The following is a 23817-nucleotide window of genomic DNA, read 5'->3' as shown; positions in this document are numbered from 1 at the left end:
GAACACAAAATCTCACAGAGATGAATTTTGAAAACTATGTTTACTATAATTGGAACAATAAAATACTATTGAGAAAGGGGGAGGGGAAAGCTGGCTAAACTATACTTGCACTGCTCAATCATTTGCAGTCAGGTTTCTGATCTCATCACACAGCTAAAGCTTCTATTTTTCAACTATCAATAATATCTTAATATCAAGAAAGACCTATATGCTCAATTTGACTCTGTTGCCTATTCTCCTACATGTTTTTCCCCTTTATAAGTTTTCCTCAGACTACTTTTGTCTAATTCTCTTTGATCTATTTCTTCTCCAGCTCTTTAGTCAGATCACCATCCAAATCATGCCACATGTAGAGATATACAAAATTGGTAAGTCTCTTATCTCTCTCTGTATCATCTGCAGAAAAATCACATGTAAATCCATAGGAGCTGATGAAATCATCCTGAGGCACAATACCAACACTCATCAATTATGGCCAAGATACAGGCCATAAATACAAGCCATAATAACTCAAGAAAGAAATAATAATCCAGCCAAGGAAACAGAGATGGAGGATCCAGACAGGTAGGACAGCAAAGAAAAGACCAGTATAAAAAAACAGAGAGGAAAATGTACCTCACAATGGTCAAGAAAGATGGGGACTGAGAAAAGGATACTATACTTGACAATCAACAAGCCAATGATTGCTCTTTAGAGACAGCAATCTCAGTTGAATGACAAACCAAGAGTCAAAATGCAAGGTGTTGAGAAATAAGTGAAGAGGAAATAGAAGTAATGGACATCAACAGATTTTTTCCACATAGTTTGGCTGGAGCAGGGACAAGAGATATAGCCTGACAGCTTGAAGGGATGATGGGGGTCAAGTGAAGGGTGGGTTTTTAAATATGAAAGATAACTAGTTATATATAAGGAGCAAGGAAAGAGTAAAAGAGCTGCAGTACTGCAGCCATGACACAGCTGGAATTATATAACAGATTTTCAGTGAATGTAGTAAAAACAATGATCCATAATTTCTTCCAACACTGTTCAATGGCTAATCAAAAGGTAAGGAGAAGGCAGACGGTGGTAATCCAGAATTGAAGCTTTCTAAAGCATAAGCAATGCTATAGGACATAGGGGTAAAGGATTTGAAAACAGGGGAAAGAGTAAAGTTGAATTGGGTAATTACAGAGTAGACACTTAATAAATGTTTACTGATTAATTGTTAATTAGCTAATAAGAACTCACAACCAGAGAAACTGTAAAACCTGCAATGAAGGGGATCTGTATCAGTCTGCTCTTATATATTTGACCATACCTCAGTCTATCTTGTTTATCATCAACCTACACATCAATCTTAGTCCCTCATCTCAGTCCTTGGTCCTCCTTCAATAATCTGATTAGCTTTCAAGGGTTCAATCATCATATTTATGTAGAGGCATTCAGTCTTACTCTTTCTCTTGAAGTACAGCCCTTAGTCATTCATAACCTCATTAAATTCTTAATTTGGAACTCAAACTTTCAAACTCCTTGTTTTTTCCCTTAGGGGGAATCCTTTTCTTCATCCAAATGTCCATATTTTCATTAACAACCATGTTTTCTATCTTTTATATTCACAATCTCTCTCCCCCTCCCCCACTCTCCCTCTCCCTTTCCCTCCTCCTCTCTCTCTCTCTCTCTTTTATTTATTTATTTTTTTTTTTTTTTGCTGAGACAGCTGCGGTTAAGTGACCTGCCCAGCGTCACACAGCTAGGAAGTGTCAAGTGTCTGAGGTCACATTTCAACTCAGGTCCTCCTGACTTCAGGGCTGGTGCTCTATCCACTGCGCCACCTAGCTGCTCCTATATTCACAATCTCAAAATGCTCCTTGAGCCTTTTTATCATCTCAAGCCCCAAATCTTATCAACTCTACTTCCACAAACCCCCCCTCACATCCTATTCTAATCACTTTGATAAAAGCTTTTTAACTTGGTATCCCTATTTCCGTTACCTCCCTTCTCTAATCGGTCCACCACGCTTCTATGACATTGATATTCTTCAAAGACTTGAGACTGTCACTCCCCTGTTCTAAATCTGTAGGACATCCCTACTCTCTCTACTATAAAGCACAAACACCTACATCCATTCTTTAAAATCTTGTGAAATGTAGCTCCCATCAATCTCTGCAGATCCATTCCCTGTCTGATTTCTTTTCCATGACTCCAGATGCTGGCCAGATTGCCTACTAACTGTTCCCCAAACTCATTAGATTGCCCCCTCTGTACCTCTGTACAAATTATCTAATGTTTGCAATATTCTTTCTCCTAACACTGTTAGAATCCCAAACTTCCTCCCATCTTGAACATTTTCAGGTGTCTTTCCTAAGAAGTCTCCTGATCCCCATCCCTACTGCTAGAACCAAGTTCCTCTTGAAATTACTTTGTATTTTCTTAAATGCTCTACATCAGGGGTCCTCAAACTTTTTAAATAGGGGGCCAGTTCACTATCCCTCAGACTGTTGGAGGGGTGGACTATAGTAAAAACAATAATTTTGTTTAGTGGGTCTTTAAATAAAGAAACTTCATAGCCCTGGGTGAGGGGGATAAATGTCCTCAGCTGCTGCATCTAGCCCGCAGGCCGTAGTTTGAGAACCCCTGGTCTACATAGTTTCTGTCTCCCATTCCCTCTTCTCCCATCCAGCTTCAACCCAAGTAGAATGTAAACTCCTTAGGGATCAAAACTATTTTCCTTTTGTCTCTATATTACCAGAGCTTTTTACATAAGCAGATCCTGAATTACTATTTATCACACTGAAGTTTTTTTGTGATTTTAAGCAGGAACAACTACTTTTGTATTTTAAGGCTAATATCATTACCAATCGGTAAAGAAAAAATTTTCAAAGTATTTCATTATAGTATTATTTTCATAGAGCAATATTTTGAGCCAAACAATGAACAATCTTTTCAGAAAATTCACCTTTAGGAGTTTCTTCATTAAGCGCCAAGAATGTAGGTGTATTAGGGTTCCACATTCCAGTAATAACATAAGCTCTTCCATCACAGCTCTTTCCCATGGATTCCTATAGATACATAAATATTTAAGCAAGTATTATTTGGAGTCTCTTTAGAAAACTAGAATTTGTAGAAGCTTGAAAGAAACCAGATATTATATGAACATTTTAAATTTGAAAATATGAAAAAAAGCCTTTTACTTCAAAAAAAATTCTTCTCTAGAAAAATATTTGCCATACAAGCCTCTAAATAGTAGCTTCCCTGAGGGCACCAAAAATACAAAAGTATAATTTTGTCAGGTTGTTAGGAACTCATCTCATGAAAAAGACAAATTACATGAATGAGCTGAAGCACAAAAATAGAATTGCTGTAGCAATCATTAGTATTTTAACTTCATTCTGATTTCATATACACCTATTCTCCAAATACATAAAATTATAATGTGGTTACCTTTTCAAGCTAATTAATCAAGTAACAAGTTTTTATTGTATGTCTACCATATGTCAGGGCATCTAGGGACAATGAATAGAGGGTCAGGCCTAGAGTCAGGAAGATTTGTTTTTCTGAATTCAAATCCAGCCTCAGATGCTTCCTAGTTGTATGACCCTGGGCAAGTCACTGAACCCTGGTTTGCTTCAATTTCCTCATCTGTAAAATAAGCTGGAAAAGAATATGGCAAAAAAGTACAGTGACTACCAAGAAAACCCCATGCTATTGGCATGAAGAGTCAGATACAAATGAAACAAGTGAATAACTATATATAAGGATGAATGGGGGTAAAAAATGAAAATAGTCCTGCCCTAAAGAAGTTTAAATGGAAGAAACAATGCAAAGATCAGGCTATAATAGGAAGGGGCTCAGGGGATAGAGCACCGGGCCTGGGGTCAGAAAAAACCCAAGTTCAAATGCAGCCTCAGACTCTCACTAGCTGTGTGACCCTGGGCAAAGCACTTAACTCTGCTTGACGCCATCCACTGGAGAAGGAAATGACAAGCCTCTCCAGTGTCACTGCCAAGCAAAGTCAAGGTTCTCAGGCTCACAAGAAGTCAGAAACAACTGAATAAATGAACAACAAAAAGTTATCAGTGATGAAACTGATGCTAGCCTCTTCCTTGAACAATAAGTTTTTTTTTTTAAATACCAACATTAATCTCCCTTATGCCATCATCATACCATTAACAGCAACCTTGTTTTCTTTTTTCCTGTATCCATTAACTCTGAATCATGTTAAATTAAAATCACTCCTCTCCTTAATGAACCCTTCCTCCGTCTTTCCTAGCATTTAAAGCCCTCCACAACCTCACCTCCCTTTCCAATCTTATTAGACTTGATCACTCCACTCACTATCTGAGGTCCAGCCACAACAGCTTCCCTGCAACTTCACTTTTTCATGAGCTCCTAAATGAGCTCATACAGAACACAACCTTTCATTGCTGAGTCTTGGCACTGGCTGCTCCCTCGGTTTGGCACATCCCCGCCAATGCCTGGAATCCCTTGTTACCTTCAAGACTCAGATCATATTTCACCTTCTACAAGGATCTACCTAGGATCTACCCAACTCTTGCAGTCCTATCTCTAAAAATTACTTTGCATCTATTTTTTAAATTTTTCTTGTTGTTTATCAGTTATATCTGATTCTTTAAGACCCATTTTGGGGTCAAAGATACTGGAATAATTTACAATTTCCTTCTTCAGCTCAATTTACAGATGAAGAAACTGAGGTAAGCAGGCTGAAGTGACTTGCCCAGAACCACACAGCTAGTAAGTGTCTGAGGACAGATGGGAACTCAGAAAATGAGTCTTCTTGATTCCAGGTCCAGCACACTATCCAATGCATCACTTAGTTGCATGTATCCTATACATGCTTATGTATGTACTTCTCATCTTCTTTGATAAAATGTAAGCTCATGAAAACAGGAACTATGTCCTTTCTATTTCCACATTCCTGGCATGGAGCATGGTTCCTGGTATACAGCAGTCAACAAAAAAGTACAAACATAATTTTCTCCTTAACAGCATAGTCTGATGGAGTCCAGAAGTAATTCCAAGCTTTAGCAAATATAAGGACAATAGGCAACATATTACTAACGAATGGTTTGCAAGTTTTTTTATAATTTTTAGCATTTTATAACTTGGTTTAGATTTATATCTATTCGTGTATGTTACCCTCTTTTCTAGATTATAAAATTCAAGAGGAAGAGATTGTCTTATTTAGCATTTTATTTCCTTCATTAACAAACACAATGCTCTAAAAATAGTGAATATTTAATTTATGGTGTTAAAAAATGTTGATTTAATATGATTTCTTCCAAACTTTCCCAGCAATCAATGGTATTAAATTTCATTTTTGTTCTTACTCTGGGAGCACAAATACCAAAACTGGAAAAAACACTAAAATTATTAGCATGGGTTTTGCTCCAGGATTACACACAAATTCAGGAAGAACTTTATTTTTTTATTTTTTACTTACAGATTTAATGCCATTCCAAATATCAAGGGGATTCTTTTTTAGAACTAGACAAAATAGTATCAAAACTCATATTGGGAATCAAAAGGTCAAGAATATCATGGACAAGGAAAAAAAAAGGTGCAGAAGCAGCATAACATTACTGAATCTCAAATTATCCTCTAAAACAGTAATCATCAAAGCTGCTTGAGACAGGTTTTTAAAAATAGAAAAATTGAACAATGAAACTGATTAGGTAAATGAGATCCAAAAGCAATTGAAGATAGCATCCAGTGTTCAACAAACTTCAGAACAGCAATCATTAGGTGAACATAGATACCCTATTTGGGACAGGATTAGAAATAACTGCTGAGAAAATCTGGACAATAACATGTTTAAGCCAACAAGTCATATTCCATAACCTCCAATACATGATCTAAATATAAAAGATTACATCATTAACATACAGAAGAAGAATAGAAAGAGTTAACCTTTGGTTCAAGAAAGAATTCTTAACTAAATAAAGGATAGAAGTAATCCCAGGGATAGATTTTTCCAGTATATATAACTTCCTCTGCCAGTGCAAGTTGGTGCTGTTTCTACGCCTTTTAGTCTTAGTTATCTAGAATATTGAAAAGTTAAGTGGCTTAGCCAGGGTGACAGAGTCAGAAAATCTCAGAGTCTCTGAGAACTGAACATAGGTCATCTCTGCTCTGAGTCTGGCTCTCCTTTTCCTATGACATGCTACCTCTCATTACAGAAGGTAAAACAAAAGAGTTAAATGATAGAAACTGAAAGGTTTTTACATGAATCAAATCGCGGCAGTTAGTATTAGATGAGTAATTAACTTGTGGGGGATCTTTATCATTTATCTCTGGGAAAAGGTTTAATGGCAAAAACATATACGGAACTGAGAGGAATAAATAAAAATAAGAGACAAATCTCAATGGAAAAGTAGCAAAGAAACAAAAAAAGGCAATTTTCAAAATAATTAAAAGTTAGCAATATAATATTCCAAATCATTTATAATAAAAGAATTGCAATTTTCTTTAAACTGAGTTTTAACCTGTCACCTATCAGATTTGTGAAGATGACAAAAGACAAAAATAGTCAATATTAGAAGAGTATCAATAAGAAAGGTATAGGAAGGTATTCTTGAGAGAACCTGTGAATTGGTCTAACCATTGTGGGAAAAAATTGGAATTATCTATCAACAAGCAATCATCTGCTATGATCCAGGTACTGTTCAACAAATGGAAGGTACAAATAAATGAAATTAAATGAAACAAGTTCCAATCAAAAGAAATTTTTAAAAGTCAATTAGTCAATAAGCATTTACAAAGCATTGATATGCCAGGCATTGTGCTAAGCATTGAGGATACAAAAAGGGGAGAAAGAAAATCTTTAAATGATATAGTCAATGCCTTACTGTTGGAACACATAGGAGCCACCTGACAATGGTTGCTGGAGATCCAACCCAGAATGGATCTCCTCTTGTAAGAGGATGATACAAGGAGACTGAGAGGCAGTTGCTGTTCTCTGACCTCTCTGAATGAGAGGCCGTTGCATTGTCTGACTTCTCTCCTCTTCCCTCTGGCTCCAATTTATCTCATTCCCAGTCTGCAACACCTGTGTCAACAAAGGCTGCCCTGCAACTCCTTCAGATGTTATGATTCACAGCTGTGGAGGCTCTCAGAGAATTGACCTGTCCCTTAACACCTTAGCATTACCTTAGCAACACACCACAACTAAACATAGACCCCAAGAAGAGCAAAGATAGAAATTTGTACAAGGATATTTACAGCAGTAAATAATAAAGAAAAATATTCCAATCAACTAGTTCAAAGTTGTATTAGAGAAGAGAAAACAAAGATAAAGAGATTTTGTAGAAGTAAAATGAATGGTAAAGAAACAATAAGTAACGAAATAAGTGAAAGAGGTACTGAGTGAAAGGAAAGAATAAGTATAACTCCAAAGTTATGAATCCATTTGACTGGAGAAATAACGGGTTTAGAGGTAAGATAAAAAGTTCCATTTTGGCCACAATATGAGTTACTCTTACCTTTCTATTTCTATTCATATATTTTCTTTTCTAGTCAAACTAGTCTAATAGTCATCCTCTAAACACAGTATTTAATTTCCTATCTTTGGGACTCTGAAGAAATAAAAGTACAATCCTACTTTACTTCTACCACACAGAATTTTTACATTCCTTTAAAACCTAACTCAGGTGTCACAGGCCTCAAATGGCAGCCAGGTGGCGCAGCTACACCTAGAATCAGGAAGACATGGACTCAAATCTGGCTCTAGATAATCCAGAACTGTATTATCTTGAGCAAGTCACTTAACCCCTAACTGCCTCAGTTTCCACATCTGTAAAATGGGATGATAATAACAGCTCCTACTTCTAAGATTGTGGTGAAGATAAGATGCAATAATATTTGTAAAGACTTTAGAAAACATAAAAGTATCATATAAATATTAGCTATCATCATTATTAAAACGCTCCTTTCCTTTTCACTGTCATGCTCTTCTTAAAAGTGCATGTACAATTCTGATATATATACTTTATATTTCATTTTCTGCACATAGGTCATATCCATGCCATCCCCACTGAGATGTAAACTCATTGAGGATAGGGACCATTTTGGTTTTGTCTTCTTATCCCAATGACAATAAAAACATCATAAATATTTGTTGATCGGAACTAAATCTCATCTAGGGGGCATTTCTTTTTGTGAAATAGTAATTTTTAAAATTATTCAATTCTCAATTACTTAAAGTCATGAAAAGAAAGAATAATATGGATAAAACCAAATAACAAAAAATCCACAAAATCTAATATACCAGGCATCCTACCTGTACTAGTTTACTTAGTTTCCCTTCACCAGATATACTGATGATAATGCCCTCTCTCCATCCCCAACTACATCCAGCCTTTAAAGGCTGGTGTACTGCCAAAGATTCAAGTCAAGAAAACACCAAATTGACCAAAAAATCTAGTACCAAGACTGGCTTCTTCCTAGAGGACTTGCACCAAGAGTCCTAGGAATAGCTGGTACTTCTGGTAATTAGCTATGAATCTGAATGTTAACTTGCAGCTGCTATAACAAATATCAATTTTTATAATCTCATGTTGGTTTTTAAAGACTTCCTTTAAATGCCATGGCTAAAGGTAAGATATTTTGCTAAGGCCATCAAAAAAGATGGTGGAAAGAGAAATTCTTTAGAGAAATGTCAATCATAATATTCAAATTAATAGTACCATCTTAAAATAAGTGAAAAAAAATATATATCCCCTCTGGAGATGCCTAGCATTTTAACATCCTTACTATTCTTAACTCATCAAAAAAAAGACATTTTCCTAAGAACTTAACAACACATAAATAAAGAGGACTATATCAAAACAATGCTTGTACTTGCCATGTAATTCCTTCAGTGGGAATTTACCTATTTCACACCTTTTTCAGTCATTTCAGGTTAAGGTTTCCAAAAGAACTTACTAAATACAAGCCTAGGCTAGAAAATAGTTCCTTAAGGAATTCATGATAAATATCTCAACAGGTGCATCTGACATCAGGAAAAAATAATTATGATCTATACTCAGTTAAGGTGACTTAAGATGATCATTACCATATCCAGTAAATGCATGTCACTGTTCTTCACGTTTCGACCTGGGCTTAGTAACATTCCAAAACATCTGAAAATAATCAAAGAAGAAAAAATATTATGAAATGATAAACCATTAAATCAAAGATCTTAGCCCAGCAGACAGAAAATCAATTTGTACAATTATTTTTACATCTGTGTACCTCAATTCATACAAATGGCTATTCATATTTTATCATATATAAACTAAAAATTTCTATAAAAATACATTAAATTGCACAATATAACATGGAAATGATAATATCAAATGACCAGTTTGTCATTTTCCATTAAAAAATTGATAATACTGTGAGCATTTGCCATAAGGCATCCTAGAAATGGTCTTCAAATTAAGTGATCAAAAGAAGAAGGAAGAATGCCTAAGGAATTAATTTTCCAAATAAGACATTTTATTTAAGTAGGTTATTTTTAATATCTACGTCAAGAACCACTAACCTAGTTAATTTGTCAAAGGAGTTTCTGAGAATAAAAATCATAATTACAGTTTTCCAATGCCTTAATCTTAGGTAAATACAAATTAAGTGTTGGTTATCATTTAAGACAGATTCATGGTTTAGTTAGGTTTTGTACTAGACAACATCTGAGGTCTCTCATTTCCCAAGTTTCAAAGATTCTGTGATTTCCTCCTTCAAATTAGGACACATTACAAAGAGTCCTTCTGATTGAAAGAATTCTTCCAAGTATTTTATCGTTTACCTAAAACTAACTTTGATGTCCTATTCCCACCCAAAAGGCCAATAAGACTGCCAATTACATAGAATCATCATTTATTAGAGTTGAAAGACTTAGAAATTGCCTAGTCCAACATCTTCATTTTGCAAACAAGGAAAATGAGTCATAGCCAGGAATAAAACTAAGGTCACAAAATGAGTCAGTAGAAGAGATGGGAATATATCTATATCTATCTATATCTATCTATCTATCTATATATATATATATATGATTTAATGCAAAGTTAATTTACACACACACACACACACACACACACACACACATATATAAAATACAGAACTCACTACCTTTAGGAGAGACTACTGCTAAAGCCAGAGCTCCTCTTTCCTAACTTTCTTATTTCTCTTGAGACCAACAGCCTCTTTCACCAAACATCCAGACATACAACCTGGGATTCATCTCTGACAACTCACTCTCTTACTACCATCTTCACGGCCAATCGATTGTCAAGTCTGGTTGATTTTATGTCATCAACACCTTCTATAATCACACTCTTCTCTATTCATACCACAACCACTCTATTCTAAGCCAGTAGCCATCACCTCTCAACCGGACTACCGAAACAGCTGCAATCCCAGCTCTCTCTGATCCATACTTCAGAGGAATAAAAGTTAGGACACCCACATGTCACTCCTCTATTCCACTGATCCTGCCTTCACAAAATCACTCACATCCATTACCTTCTCTCTAGTCATAGAGCCTTCACTCTATATCAGGGTATTATCCTGACTTTTTTACTTCTTATAACTTTTTGCCCATTTCTACTTCTTATGACTTTTTGCCCATTATTTTCCTTCCCTGAAATAGTTTCCACCTACATCTCTGCTTATTAAAATCTGTACTTTCTTGGAAGGCCCAATTCAAGTACCTACTACCTCCACAATGAAGCTTTTCCTCCACCCTCACCAAAATGGTATGAATTCTGTCTGAAATCTTACTTGACAATCTATCATAACTTATACTGCTATTTCTTTAATATTCTTTAATAGTTATCACCTCCCCCTAACTAATTCTAAAATTAATATTTATCACCTCCCCCTAAGTTCCTTGAGGTCATGGGACTATAAAATCCTATTTCATTTTGGTATCCCCAAGGATAGTACAGTGAATGGCACATAGCAGATACACTCAAATTCCAGTAAATCCCTACTAGGACTGGGATCAAATATGAATTCTCCCATTTAGCATTTAATATCCTTTATAACTTCACCCTCACCCACTTTCTCCTCTTCAGACCAAGCACAAGTAGCCTCCATGGAGCTCCTCAAACATAGCACTCTTGTCAATTCCTTTATACTGTCAGGCCTTCAATTCCTGAAAAATAGCCTTTTCTCACCTCTACCTTTTAAAATCCCCAGTTATCTTCAAGATTTAACTTAACATCATCTTCTATATGAAATCTTTCCTCACCTCTACAGCTACTAAAGCCTCCCTCCTCCCCAAAACAAAATATGATATTTTGGTTCATTTTTGTCTCCAAGGTTTCAGTTTCATCTCTATTTCCAGTACCTAGCACTAAAGTGTCTTTTTTACTTTTTGGTTTACTTTTCACTAAGTTTCTCTTTTTCTAGATCTCTTCCTTTAAATCCTACTAATTCTATCTTTCTTCTATGATTAGAACAGCTATTTGTCAAATAGCTGTATTTTAGCTAACATATATACAAGTTAAAAATTGCTGGTGTTTGCCAACTAATCTGAAAGGGAGGAAAATGAAATAAGCTGTTTACAAAATGCATTTCTTACCTATCCTCTATCTATCCTAAATAAATCTTCAGTGATTTTAATCTTAACTTAATAAAAAGCCTATGAAAAATAAAATTTTTATGTATTATATACCCTCTTCTAGAACCAGGTTAGTTGCCCCCTCAAAAAATATTAGCTGTATATTTCTGATGCAGAACAATTACAATGTACCAGTCCCAAATGCAGGATGTAAAAGAGACATCACAGAAAATAAAACCACCATTCTGGCCAGTTTTATGTTCTCCTATAGCAAAACTATGGACATTACAATATAACTATTCCATCTTTATGTCATCAGAAAAAGCTCTTCATACTAATGTATTTATAAAGCCAAGAAGAAAAGAACTTTTGAACATCAGAACAAGACCTCACAGGACTTCACAAAAGAAATATACACTACCTGAAACCAATATAAATTATGGGAAAAAAAGAATATGATTACTGAATAAGAATGGATCTTAGATGATGAATGAGGAATAACTAAATGTCAATTTCCTGCAATCATTTCTCAAAATAAACCTATATTATAATATCAAAGGATAACATCTGTGGGAGAGATAATATAGACATCTTAGAAACTCAATCCTATTTAAAATAAAGAAATTCAGGCATGTATAAATCTTGGATCATATTTTGACAAAAGGATAAATAATCCTACACAGCTATAAAAAAATAGCAAAATCTATTAAGAATGAGTATACATGATAATTGGTTAAAAAAATAAACAAAGAAGAAAAATGTAGTTATGTATAATTAAATAGTACTTGAAATCAGAGACAAGACAATTAATATTTAGATTGTCAGAAAAAAACTCAAGTTCAGCCACAAAAATAAAATCATTCTTTATGGTGATTTTTTGATCCAACTATTTACTTGATCTTCATGGAACGGAACTAGATCTTAATGCAAAGTTAATTTATTCACGAGTGAATCAGGATTGTTTAAAAAAAAAAAAAACAACCTGCCATTTTAGCTAGCACTAAAATATTATTAGCCAAACGGAAGACCAAAAAAACTATATTAGATTCATGAGGGCCTGAAATTTCAAAGAGATCTCACAGATAACCCCTACCTCAAAGGTGAATCCCTCAACTAAAGTTCTTTATAAGTGACCTTTCAACCATAACCCAAAAGTTCCATTGATTAAATATTGCTAAATCCATTTCTGGACAATTTTAACTGGTAGGAAGTGTTTTCTTATACTGAGCTGAAATCTGTTTCCCATAACTCATACTCACTGGCCCTACTTGTACCATCTGAGGTCTTCTGGGCAAAGTAGAAAAATAATCTAACAATTTTCATACATTTGCTCCTCAAAGGATTGAAGATATTTATTTTACACCCAAAAAAACCCCCACAAAACTTCTCTAAAGATTCAATTAGCTTCAGTAATTCTTATGTAGGGTACATATGGAGCCTCCTCAGCATTCATTTTGTACTCTATCAGTACTACTCAAGTTTATTTAGAGACCTCCTAAATATTCAGATGTAGAAAAATATACAAGATGGCATTTGACATGGGATGTATCCAGTAGAATTCTTTTGAACACCATAAAGCTTTCAATGAACTTTGTTCATAATTAATAATATTAATTCTTACTAAATTTACCATCCACTAAAACCTCATTGTTCTTTGTCATTTAATCAACCTCCTACCTCTATCTTCCCATGAGTATGGGATACTATTGGGACATCTAAGTAGATATGTTCAGCAAGCATTTGGTGATGTAAGAGAGAAGTTCAAGAGAATATATAGATTTGGATGTCATATGCTGAGTATGATAACTATTCATTTGTTATCATATAAGTTCACCAAGAAAAAGAAATGAGGAGTGATAACAAAAAGAACTTTGAAAGCAATTTCTATAGGATAGGGAGCAGTGTTATAAAGAGAAGAAGAAAGAAGAACAAGAACAAGAATGAACAAGGAAGAAGAAGAGAGAAGAAGAGGAGGAAGAAGGAAGAAGAAGGAAGAAGGAGGATGGAAGGAGGAAGATGAAGAAGAAGGAAGAACAACAAGAACAAGAACAAAAAGAACAAGAAGAAGGAATGATCTTGGGGATTATTTTTTAATCCACTGGTGTACCTTTAGGCAAAAAAACCCAGAGACAGCAAGAAGTGATGATTCATAATATCAAAAATCCCAGAAAAGCCAAGAAAGATGAAGACAAAACAATAGTGAATTTAGCAGTTGAAAAATGGCTAGAAATCTTAAAAGGAGTAGTTTCTGTAAGAGTTAAAAAGTGAATCAGTGGAGTTAGCAGTGAGATGGAAGAGAGATCTAGGATAATAATTTGAAGAAAGAAACAAGATCAAAAGAAGATTATCTTACTCTGAGATACCACTTCACACCTATCAAATTGGCTAAGATGACAGGAAAAGATAATGATAAGTGTTGGAGGGGATGTGGAAAAACTGAAAGACTAAAACATTTTGAGTTAGGAAATGATCTAACCATTCTGGAGAATAATACGGAATTTTGCCCAAAGGGCTACCAAACTGTACATAGCCTTTGATCCAGCAGTGTCTCAAAGAGATCATAAAAGAGGAAAAGGACTTACATGTGTAAAACCATTTATAGCAGCCCTTTTTGTAGTGGCTAGAAACTGGAAACTGAGTGGATACCCATCAGTTGGAGAATGGCTGAATAAGTTATGGTACATGAATGTTACAGAATTGGATGTGGATAATAGCATAGTATTTTCACTTTTTTGTTGTTATTGTTTGTTTGGGTTTTTTTTTTTTTCATGTGTTTTTTTTTTCTTTTTGTTCTAATTATTCTTGTGCAACATGATGAATATGGAAATATGTTTAGAAGAACTGTACATGTTTAATCTATATTGGAATGCTTGCTGTCTTGGGGAGGGGGAGCGGAGAAAGGAAAACAAAGTGGGAACACAAAGTTTTGCAAAAGTGTATGGAGAAAACTATCTTTGCAAGTATTTGGGAAAATGAGATGCCATTAAAAATAAAATTTGCTATGCCCAGAGGGCTATAAAACTATGCATACCCTTTGACCCAACAGTGCCACTATAGGGTCAATATCCCAGAGAAATCATAAAGGACAGGAAAGGATCCATATTGTAAAGGGCTGAAACTTGAGTTCATGCACTGAAGTCGGACAACTGAGCACTTAAGGCTAATTACTAATTGGACAATACTCTATTAGCATATACTAGGAAAATGGCCCTTCCCACTATCCTGTGCTGGCTTGATGATTGGTGTATACAGAGGATTATAGGAGGGACTGGGGGTGGAGTAAGACTAGTCAGGGTCACTTTGGAAATAGACAAGGAAGAAGGAGGTATATGAAGGTAATGGAATATTATGGTCTATAAAAATGATGAACAAATTGATTTTAGAAAAGCCTGAAGTGATTTACACAGATTGATGCTAAGTGAAACAAGCAGAACCAGGAATATATTATACACAATAACAGCAAGATTGGATGATGATCAACCATAAAAAACTTGGTTCTTATCAGAGGTTCAGTGATCCAAGGCAATCCTAATAAATTTTGAATAGAAAATGCCATCTGCATCCAGAAAAAGAACTATGGAGAATTCAATGTAAATCAATACATATTATGTTCACTTCATTTTTTCTTTCCCATGGTTTTTCCTTTTTGTTGTGATTTTCTCTCTCAAAGTTATTTATAAAGAAATGTGTATTTATAAAGTTTATAAATGTATAAAACCATTTTAAAAAGTTAATAAAGGAAAATAAATAGATAAAATTTGGATAGAAAAAAAATTTTAAGAGAGAGAAAGATTGTCTTAAAGTTGAGGAAAATCAAGAAATCTCTGTAAGTTTCAAGGAAGAAGCCAATACAAAAAAAAAAAAAAAAAAAAAGATGAGTAAAAGGCAAAAATTCCTCCCTATGGCACAGAGGAAGAAACAGTATCCAAGACATAAATAAGAAAGGCAAAGGAAAAGAGAACCTCTTCCACAGAGATTAGAGCAAAAGAATCTGAAGACACACAGGACAGTCACCTTTGAGAAATTTTAGGAAATACTTTTGAACAATGAATAATAACGGGGGAATTAATATGTGCCTCTAATTTTTATAACAGAATACAATAACTTAAGAAAATTATACACATACATTAAGTCTAAAAGACAAGTGGGCTACTGAATTACTGGAAAGTCATTGTATAAATTCAGTAAGAATTACTTATTATTTATAAAATAAAAAAGAATCAATCTATAAAGCAATGAATAGTCCAAGTTGTCTCATTATTCCATTGTGGTTTTTAAAAATCTTGGTCAAAAATATTATTAATGTTTTGTTCCCTTTTAAAAGAACACAAACAAAATATTAGAAAGCAAATTCTCCAATATTCCCATTTTTAGGTTTTTTTTTAATTAAATGAAATCTATATTTTGTCCTTTCCACTCCCTACACCTTTGAAGAAAAGAAGAAAATACAAACCAAATTCCTTATAACAAATATATACAGTCAAACAAAACAAATTCCTTAACTGGCTTGTTAGGTCACCTGTTCTTCAAGAAAATAACAACAGAAAATGTATCCTTCAATCATTCACTCAACAAAAGATAATCAGTATCACGAATTTCCTTAAATATGATTTTTGCTATAAGCCAGCAAGCAGGAAACAAGAATTTAATGACAAGTGATTATTAGTGCAAAAAGCAAGCACATCTCTTTCAATATACTCATCAAAAGTTGAAACAAAATATTTTTTAATTCTACTACAATAAATTGAACCCATATCACTTATTTACTAGCCATTCAGTGCTTTATAACTCAGTATGTGTAAATATCATGGAACTCAACAAAAATTCTCCTTTATTTCTAGTTGTTGTGAACAAATGTCTCAGCACTAGTTAGAATACTTGTTGGTCTAGATCTGTGCTTTCATGGGATAGGTACCTTTTTGGAAGGAAAATCATTCTACCAATAGCAGTCTGTTACTATTCCAGAATTATAGAAGAGGCCAGATGCTAAACGCCCAGACACAAAATACCTCTTTGTGACAGAGGAAGAATTTAAATCTCTATCATCCTGGCTCCAAAGAAAGCTCTCTTAGCCACCATATCACATAGTAACTAAAAAGCTGAAAACTATAACATAATGATCCAAAGCATACCTGTCTGAGGTGGTTCATATCCGATTCCTATCAGCAGTGGTTTGAATTTAAATAAAAACAGGGCCCCTCCTGTCTAAAAAGATCTCCCATTATCTTTCCAAAATACCATAAATTCTAACAGTCTCTTCTTTAAGATACAAGTCACTTCTTCTTACAATACATACATATATAACTGAAAAGCTCCCTGATCCTGTTCTTCAGCTTCACTATGTTAATCTCCATGAAACAATAGTGAGAAAAAGCCAGACAAGAAATTAAGAATCAATTAGATACATTTCTGAATGATTCAACAAGAAGCACACATAAACTAATATTTTTTTACCATTATACCCGATTTATTATAACTCATAGATCACGAATCTAGAGCTGAAAGGGGCCTAAGAGTCCCTTACACCATTCCCTCATTTTATAGGTGAGAAATTATAACTCAGAATGTATTTGCCAAACAACACAAAAGTAATAAGCAGAAGTGGGCTTAGGAGAATATGAACCAACGACTCCCTAAATGCAGAGACAGTAACCTTTCTACTGTATCAAGCTACCTAAATAACAACTAAACTTTACTTTATATGGCTTTTTACAGTTTACAAATCCTTTCTATTGATAACTCTATAATAGAGTATAATACACACATATAATACATAACTACATAACTGGTTAATAGAGCAAATAAGCACCACCACCACTTTTTAGATAAGAAAATTAAAGCTTTAAAAAAGATTGTCACTTTTCACAAGTTACATGGCTACTGAATATGAAAATTGACATTTCAAGCCCTATGATGATCCTGATATTTTTAGGGTAGAAAAGTCTCAGGAATTATAATAGGAAAATGAATTATTCACTAACAGACATTCATCAATCAATTAATAAACATTTATTTAGCACCTACTATGCACCAGGCAATAGGAAAATATGGTTTCCATTTCAAGTGAAAAGTCTCCTTTTTCTTAAAAGCGATAAATAAATTTGTTACCACCGAGATCATAAGTACCCCCAGCTCCTTCTCACTCACCACATAGATCACTTAGATGGTGAGGCAGTAGGATAGGAGGCAATAGTCTCCTCTTAGGTCTCCCTTGCCTCAAGTCTATTGGTTTATTCCAATCTGCCTTTCAAATGGCCACCAAAGTGACATTCCCAAAGGGTAAATCTGACTATGTCATTTCCCCTCCTCAGTAAACTCCAGTGACTCCCTATTATCTCTAGAATCAACTCTGCTTTGGCATTTAAGGATTTTCCCAATGTGGACCTTTCCTACCTCTCCAGGCTCCTAACACATTCAACACAGTTTATAATTCAGCCACACTGGCAACACATTTGCCACTTTAGCTTCCACCTTCTTGCCTATGATATACTCCTTCCCTCTTAGAATTCCCAGCTTCCTTTATTCCACTGTCTGAAGGAAACCCTTCCTGATCTCCCTGCTGGAAGAGCCTTTATGGCCAAGATTTCCTTCTGTTTGCTTTCTAGATCTTCTTATGGTAGATCTCCCTCTCCATGCTGGATCATCCAGCACCTTCTCAAGGCACCTCAAAGACCATGTTCCATCTCCTGATTCCTTGTCTTGTCACTGGTGGGCTCTCATGTTTGCAGTGGTTTCCCTCTTCACCTTCACCTCTTGGTTTCCTTCAGGAATTGGCTCAAATTGAGACTTATGGAAGGTTTTTCCTCCTCACCACCATTAGTAACATCTTCCACGTCCAGCCTTGCTCTAACCTATGTAACTGTGTTAGTGCTGGCTCATCATTACATGGGTTTCCTGAGAGCAGGGAGTTTTGTTTTTGTCTTTCCTTGTATCCTCAAAGTGTCACATCACACCTTGCATAAAGTAAGAACTTAGTAAATGCTGGCTGACTGCGGATCTCGTATGTCCACAGAGATGGACCAGCACAGTTCTATACTGTGAGCTCCTGGGGGCAAGGACTGCTTCACTTTTTAATTTGTATTTCTAGTCCTTGGTACACAGTAAACACATAATAAGTGTTTGCTTGTTACTAATAAACATATAAAAATGCCTTCTTCTGAATTTTTGCATATTTTAACCAAATCCAATAAAAACTCTACATAAATCTATGTATAAAATCCATGTTGTTTGATGATATTGTTCGACCATTTTTGAGTCATGTCTGAATCTCTGTGACCCCATTTGAGGTTTTCTAGGCAAAGGTTCTGGAGTAATTTCCCATTTCCTTCTCTATCTCATCTGACATATGAGAAAACTGAGGCAAGCCCAGAGTCACATAGCAATAAGTGTCTGGAGGCTGATTTGAACTCAGAAAGAAGAGTTTTCCTGACTCTAAACCCAGCACTCCATTATCACCTCACTACCCTCTTAAAACAATAAATTTTGAATGTTTTAACCAGATTCATTACATATGATGAAAACTATATATATATATATATATATGTAATTATAATAAAGTAGAATTACAATAGTACCTATTTCCCAGGGTTATTAGGAGGATAAAATAAGCCAATATTGACAAACAGCTTTGCAAATTTTAGAGCACTCTATAAATGCTAATTATTATTGTTATTTTACTTCTACTTAACTAGTTGCATGAAGAAAGATATCTCCCTTTAGTATATTTATGTAATCTATAATTACTACCATTTTTCATATAAAATGCATGCAATATCTTCTAGACTATAGCTTCTTACACTTCTTAAAATTTTAGCTGTCTCCAAAATCAAAGTAGATTTTGTGCCAGATACATATAGGGAAAAGATTTTATTCTTAACTTTTCCCCAAGAAGGTTGCAAAAGGAGAAATATCAACATTCTCTATATGTTATCAACTTCACAGAAAGCTAAAATATGGATTTCCCAATGAAAATTAATTGGCAGAGCAATAAAAGTAATCTTTTCTTAAGATGTATTTAAGTTTCCAAACTGTTCATTTGGATGGAAATGTTGTAAATCAATACTTGTGGAAGTAAGTTAAAATTCTGAGTAACACAAAGAAAACACTGTCATCATACCTGGTAGAATCATAGAGGATAAAAGAAAAGAACTTTCTTGATGTTCCACAAATATCCAAAGGAATCGAAGAAATGATATGACTAATAAATCTAAAATTTCAATTTATGTACTGCCTGTTATTTTTCCCAATTGTCCTTTTAAAGATGGAATTAATGAACCGGGAAATGGTCAAAAGACAGACAAAGCATGAGGCACCTAGATGGCACAATGGATAGAGCAATGAGCCTGGTATTTACAAATAACGTGACTTTGCACAAGTTACTTCATTTTGTTTCCCTAAATTTCCTCAACTATAAAAGGGAAATAAAAAGAGTAACCACTTCTCTGGATTATTGTGAGGATAAAATGCAATAATTTTGATGAGGCTTTTAGCATAGTATTAGGCATATAGTAAATGCAATGTTACTAGTTATTATTATTAACAATTATGAGGGGAAAAAAGATACAAACTGAATAGGGAAAAGAAAATATAGCTATTTACTAAAAAGAAAACTTTTTTTAATTAAATAAAACTTACAGGATGAAAATCTAGGAAAATAAAATCAGCTGCAGGTGAGCTTTAAACTAGTTATTTAATTCAATTGTAAAATAGCCCTACAAAGAAAAAGTACCGGTGGTAAAACCTGCCACCCACTACTACTGTTAGCAATCTCCCATGATTCAGAGCTCAGATTAAGCAGTTAAATCGTGAACAACTCTGCATTCTGCAACTGTTGTGTAAAAATGTATCAACAGACACTTATCCAGATGTATATGCAGATACAATGATGCATGAGTCTATGTTTTTATATATGCAAATATGTATATATATGTATGTGTGTATGCATGTACATGTATGTATATTCTCTCTTTCTGAAAGTGCTTATTAAGTGTAATTGATAGTAAGGGACTATTTTAGGTAGTGAAGATACCTAGTTCATGCTTTCAAGGGACTTAGCTAAATGTATACCATAGGCAAGATTTGCCTAGATATACACATCTAGTTTGAAGTGCACATATTTCAATGGGATAATAGGAAATGTGTTTTTTTTCCATGTTGTTGTATAAACAAAAAAAGACAGAAAATAATTGTTTTCAATTATTTGAACTATTATTTCTTAACCGTAACACCTGATCTACAAATAAAGAAATAAAGTCCCTTAGCAAAATGCATTTTCATTTTCACCTCAAGTAGTTATAAGAAAATGAGATTCAGGCTCCTCTGAAGTTACTCTTTCCTGCAGATGCTCTTTCACAGTACAGTATAATACAATACAGTGAAAAGAGCTTTTCCCACAACTTCTAAACTCTATAATCTTGGGCAAATCAGCTAATTTCTCTTATTCACCTGTAAAACAGAGATCGCAATATTTCTAGGACTTATTTCACAATGATGTTGGGAAGATAAAATGAAAGGATGTAAATAAACTACATTGCAACCACACAGCATCATGTAATTACATTCCTACTGTTTACGAAACAAAATTATTCCTCTTTAACCAGTCAGTTTTATAAGCAGTGCATGAATTTTACAAATTCACTTGACAAGACTGCCACCTGCTGGATCATTGTAAAACTGAAGATTTAGTCATTAAGAATAAGGATGTCTAAAAGTTAAATTACTAAGCTCATTCATGTACTTCTTCCTGTGTGAAACTTTGCATGGCTCTTTCTATTTCACAGAGAGCTATTTATATTTATGTTCACATATTGCCACTTTTACTCATTTCAAAATGGTTCTAAGTTGCAACAGAAATAATAATACTATACTGAATATAATGAAGTACCCTTTTTCGATTAGTTCATTAGGATCTAACACAAAAGAGGTATTCAAATTATCTCTAGTTAAGATGGATCAATGAGGTGATGAAGCAAGTAGTTTGCCAAAGGACATAATTATAAAAGTCTCTTAATTACCACAGCCCACTAAGTTCATGTACACACACGTGTACATAGATGTACATGCACGTGTAACTATAGGTACATAAACATAACAAGTATGTAAGCACATACATGTATCTGCGGGTACTAAAAGTGCACATCTGTACACACCCATGTCACACCTACAACACCCCGAGTCATTTTTGTCCCAGATATTAAACAGTTTTTAAATTCTCGATAATGAAATGACTTACCTTTCAATTGCTAGTTCTTTGTTGGACAGTTGTTGCACTGTGATCACAACCTTCTTTTCAATTCCTTGTCTCAATTTGAAGTAAAATTTCTCCCTGTCCTTAGGCACAGGACTGAAATGTACACAATAACAAGAATAAAATATAACACAAGAAATTATCTAAAAACATAATTACATCAATCCATGTAATCTGCCAATAATCATTTTTGCTAAAAGCATACCAAGTGCTCACTACATACATAAGTACACATAAGCAGTATAGATTCAACAGTTAAACTACAAAAAGCTCACACAAATAGAATGCTATCAATATTTTTAATTGGATTCCAAAAGCTTTCTTTCCAAAGAAATTAATTAACTGTAACTATCAGAAGAAAATATATATAAAGGTCAATTTTTAGATCTTACAGGATATATTATGTCTTATTTTTATACATGCCTAATTTGGACTCTTTGCCTATTTATGCCCTCCTCCATTTAAAGGAGTACCTCTCTTCCTCAGACTTCAAATGCAAACTCCAAATCATTATGCTTACTACTTTTTAATATTCATAGCAACTCACAATTTGAATAGCATTTGAAAGAACACAGAGAAGTTCCTTTACAACAACTTTGAGGCAGCTAACAAAATTTGTAACAAAATTTTAAAGATGGGGAAATTGATAATCAGAAAAGTCTAGTGTCTTGCCAATGGTCACACAACTAGCCATTGGTCAAATCAAGATTCAAACAAAATCTTCTGAGCTCAGGTCCAGGTTCACTTAAATATTTCAGCATTAAAAAGAACCAGTGATCTCACTCATAAGGAGCTTCCTTCTACTTGAACATATTCAACACATACATACATTCCTGTGTAACACTCAAAATGGTTCTCTCTAACTACTTCATAGGGAGCTTGCTGGAGTCCTCCTAGTTCTTTTAATTGTCTGAAGACACCGGAGCAGTGCCCAGGCCATCTATCATCTATCCTTTAGTCTCCCAACACAATCAATCAACAAGCCTCTCACATCATTTTTAAAACCAAGATAAATTAACATAATGAAAAAATTCTCAAGATAAAAAGATAAGTCATATAAAGAAAAGATAATGTGAAACAAAATGTAAATGGAAACAAAATGTAATTGACACAAAATTCACAAAACATAATAGGCTCATTGTTATCAGTAGTATTTCTTAATCATCAAAAAAGCTATAAAACTAATTTTCCAAAATATGTCTTTCAATTCAACATAATCCTTTACAATAGAAATGAGCAAATCTGCTTTGAATATGGAAGCTAAATAGAATTTTTACCTTTTAAAAGGAAATTAATGCAAAAAAAAAGTAAGATCTAACCACAGAGTATTAGATTCTAACCCTGGCCTAAAATTCAAAAGAGTTTCAAAAAGAGCTCAAAAAAGGCTCAAATTTTTTGTAAAAATTAAAAAAAAAAAAAAAAGTAGAAGATGAAAGAGAGATAGCAAAGTAGTCCTTTGTTTAGAAAAGATGTGAGAATTTCAGGAGTCTACAAGTGGAAAAGAAGTCAGTCAGTGGTGGGAAATGTCAACTATATTAAGAAAGTCATGGGAGAAAAGACAAGAGATGGATAAAAAAAAAAAAAGAGGGGAAGAGAGAAGTTAGAATGGAGAGAAAAAGGAAAAGAGACTCAAATCAAAGGGAAAGGAGAGAAAAAGAGCTATTGGGGGAAGTGAAGGAAAGAAGCCTTCCCCAATGCCTCATTCCAGTGCTTTTTCTCAGTTATTTTCTATTTATCCTGTACAAGATTTGTTTATACATAGTTATTTGCTTGTCTTAACTATAAGTAACTTGAAACAGAAACTATCTTTTGCCTTTTCTGTATCCTAAGTACTTAGCACAGTGCCTGGCACATAATAGGCACTGAATAAATTCAAAACAAGGAAAAAATAATAAAATCATTACTAAATTAACATATCAACAATTAAATCCCAGTGTGGTTAGTAGTGGCCTCCAGCTGACTAGTCTTCATTAACTACAGTCTATACTTATGAATTGGCTTAGCCAACAAAGTGATCTCTTCTGCTCACACA

At 34.2% G+C, this 23817-nt stretch overlaps 1 protein-coding gene across 2 annotated transcripts in view; it reads right to left on the bottom strand.

Moving 5' to 3' along the window:
* Window positions 1-23817, bottom strand: part of RABGAP1L (RAB GTPase activating protein 1 like) — a 697071-nt gene that overhangs the window by 579010 nt on the left and 94244 nt on the right. For both annotated transcript variants that reach the window (XM_031968366.1, XM_031968367.1), the window contains exons 7-9: window positions 21771-21881; window positions 9050-9116; window positions 2936-3038 (exon numbers count right to left, since the gene is read on the bottom strand). In XM_031968366.1, coding sequence (XP_031824226.1) covers window positions 2936-3038; window positions 9050-9116; window positions 21771-21881 — 281 coding nt within the window. The remainder of the gene's footprint in view (window positions 1-2935; window positions 3039-9049; window positions 9117-21770; window positions 21882-23817) is intronic.

This window comes from Sarcophilus harrisii, chromosome 4, assembly GCF_902635505.1.
Source record: "Sarcophilus harrisii chromosome 4, mSarHar1.11, whole genome shotgun sequence".
NCBI classification, from domain to species: Eukaryota; Metazoa; Chordata; class Mammalia; order Dasyuromorphia; family Dasyuridae; genus Sarcophilus; species Sarcophilus harrisii.
The sequence above is the reverse complement of the archived record's forward strand: the minus strand, read 5'-3'. Positions and strand labels throughout refer to the sequence as shown.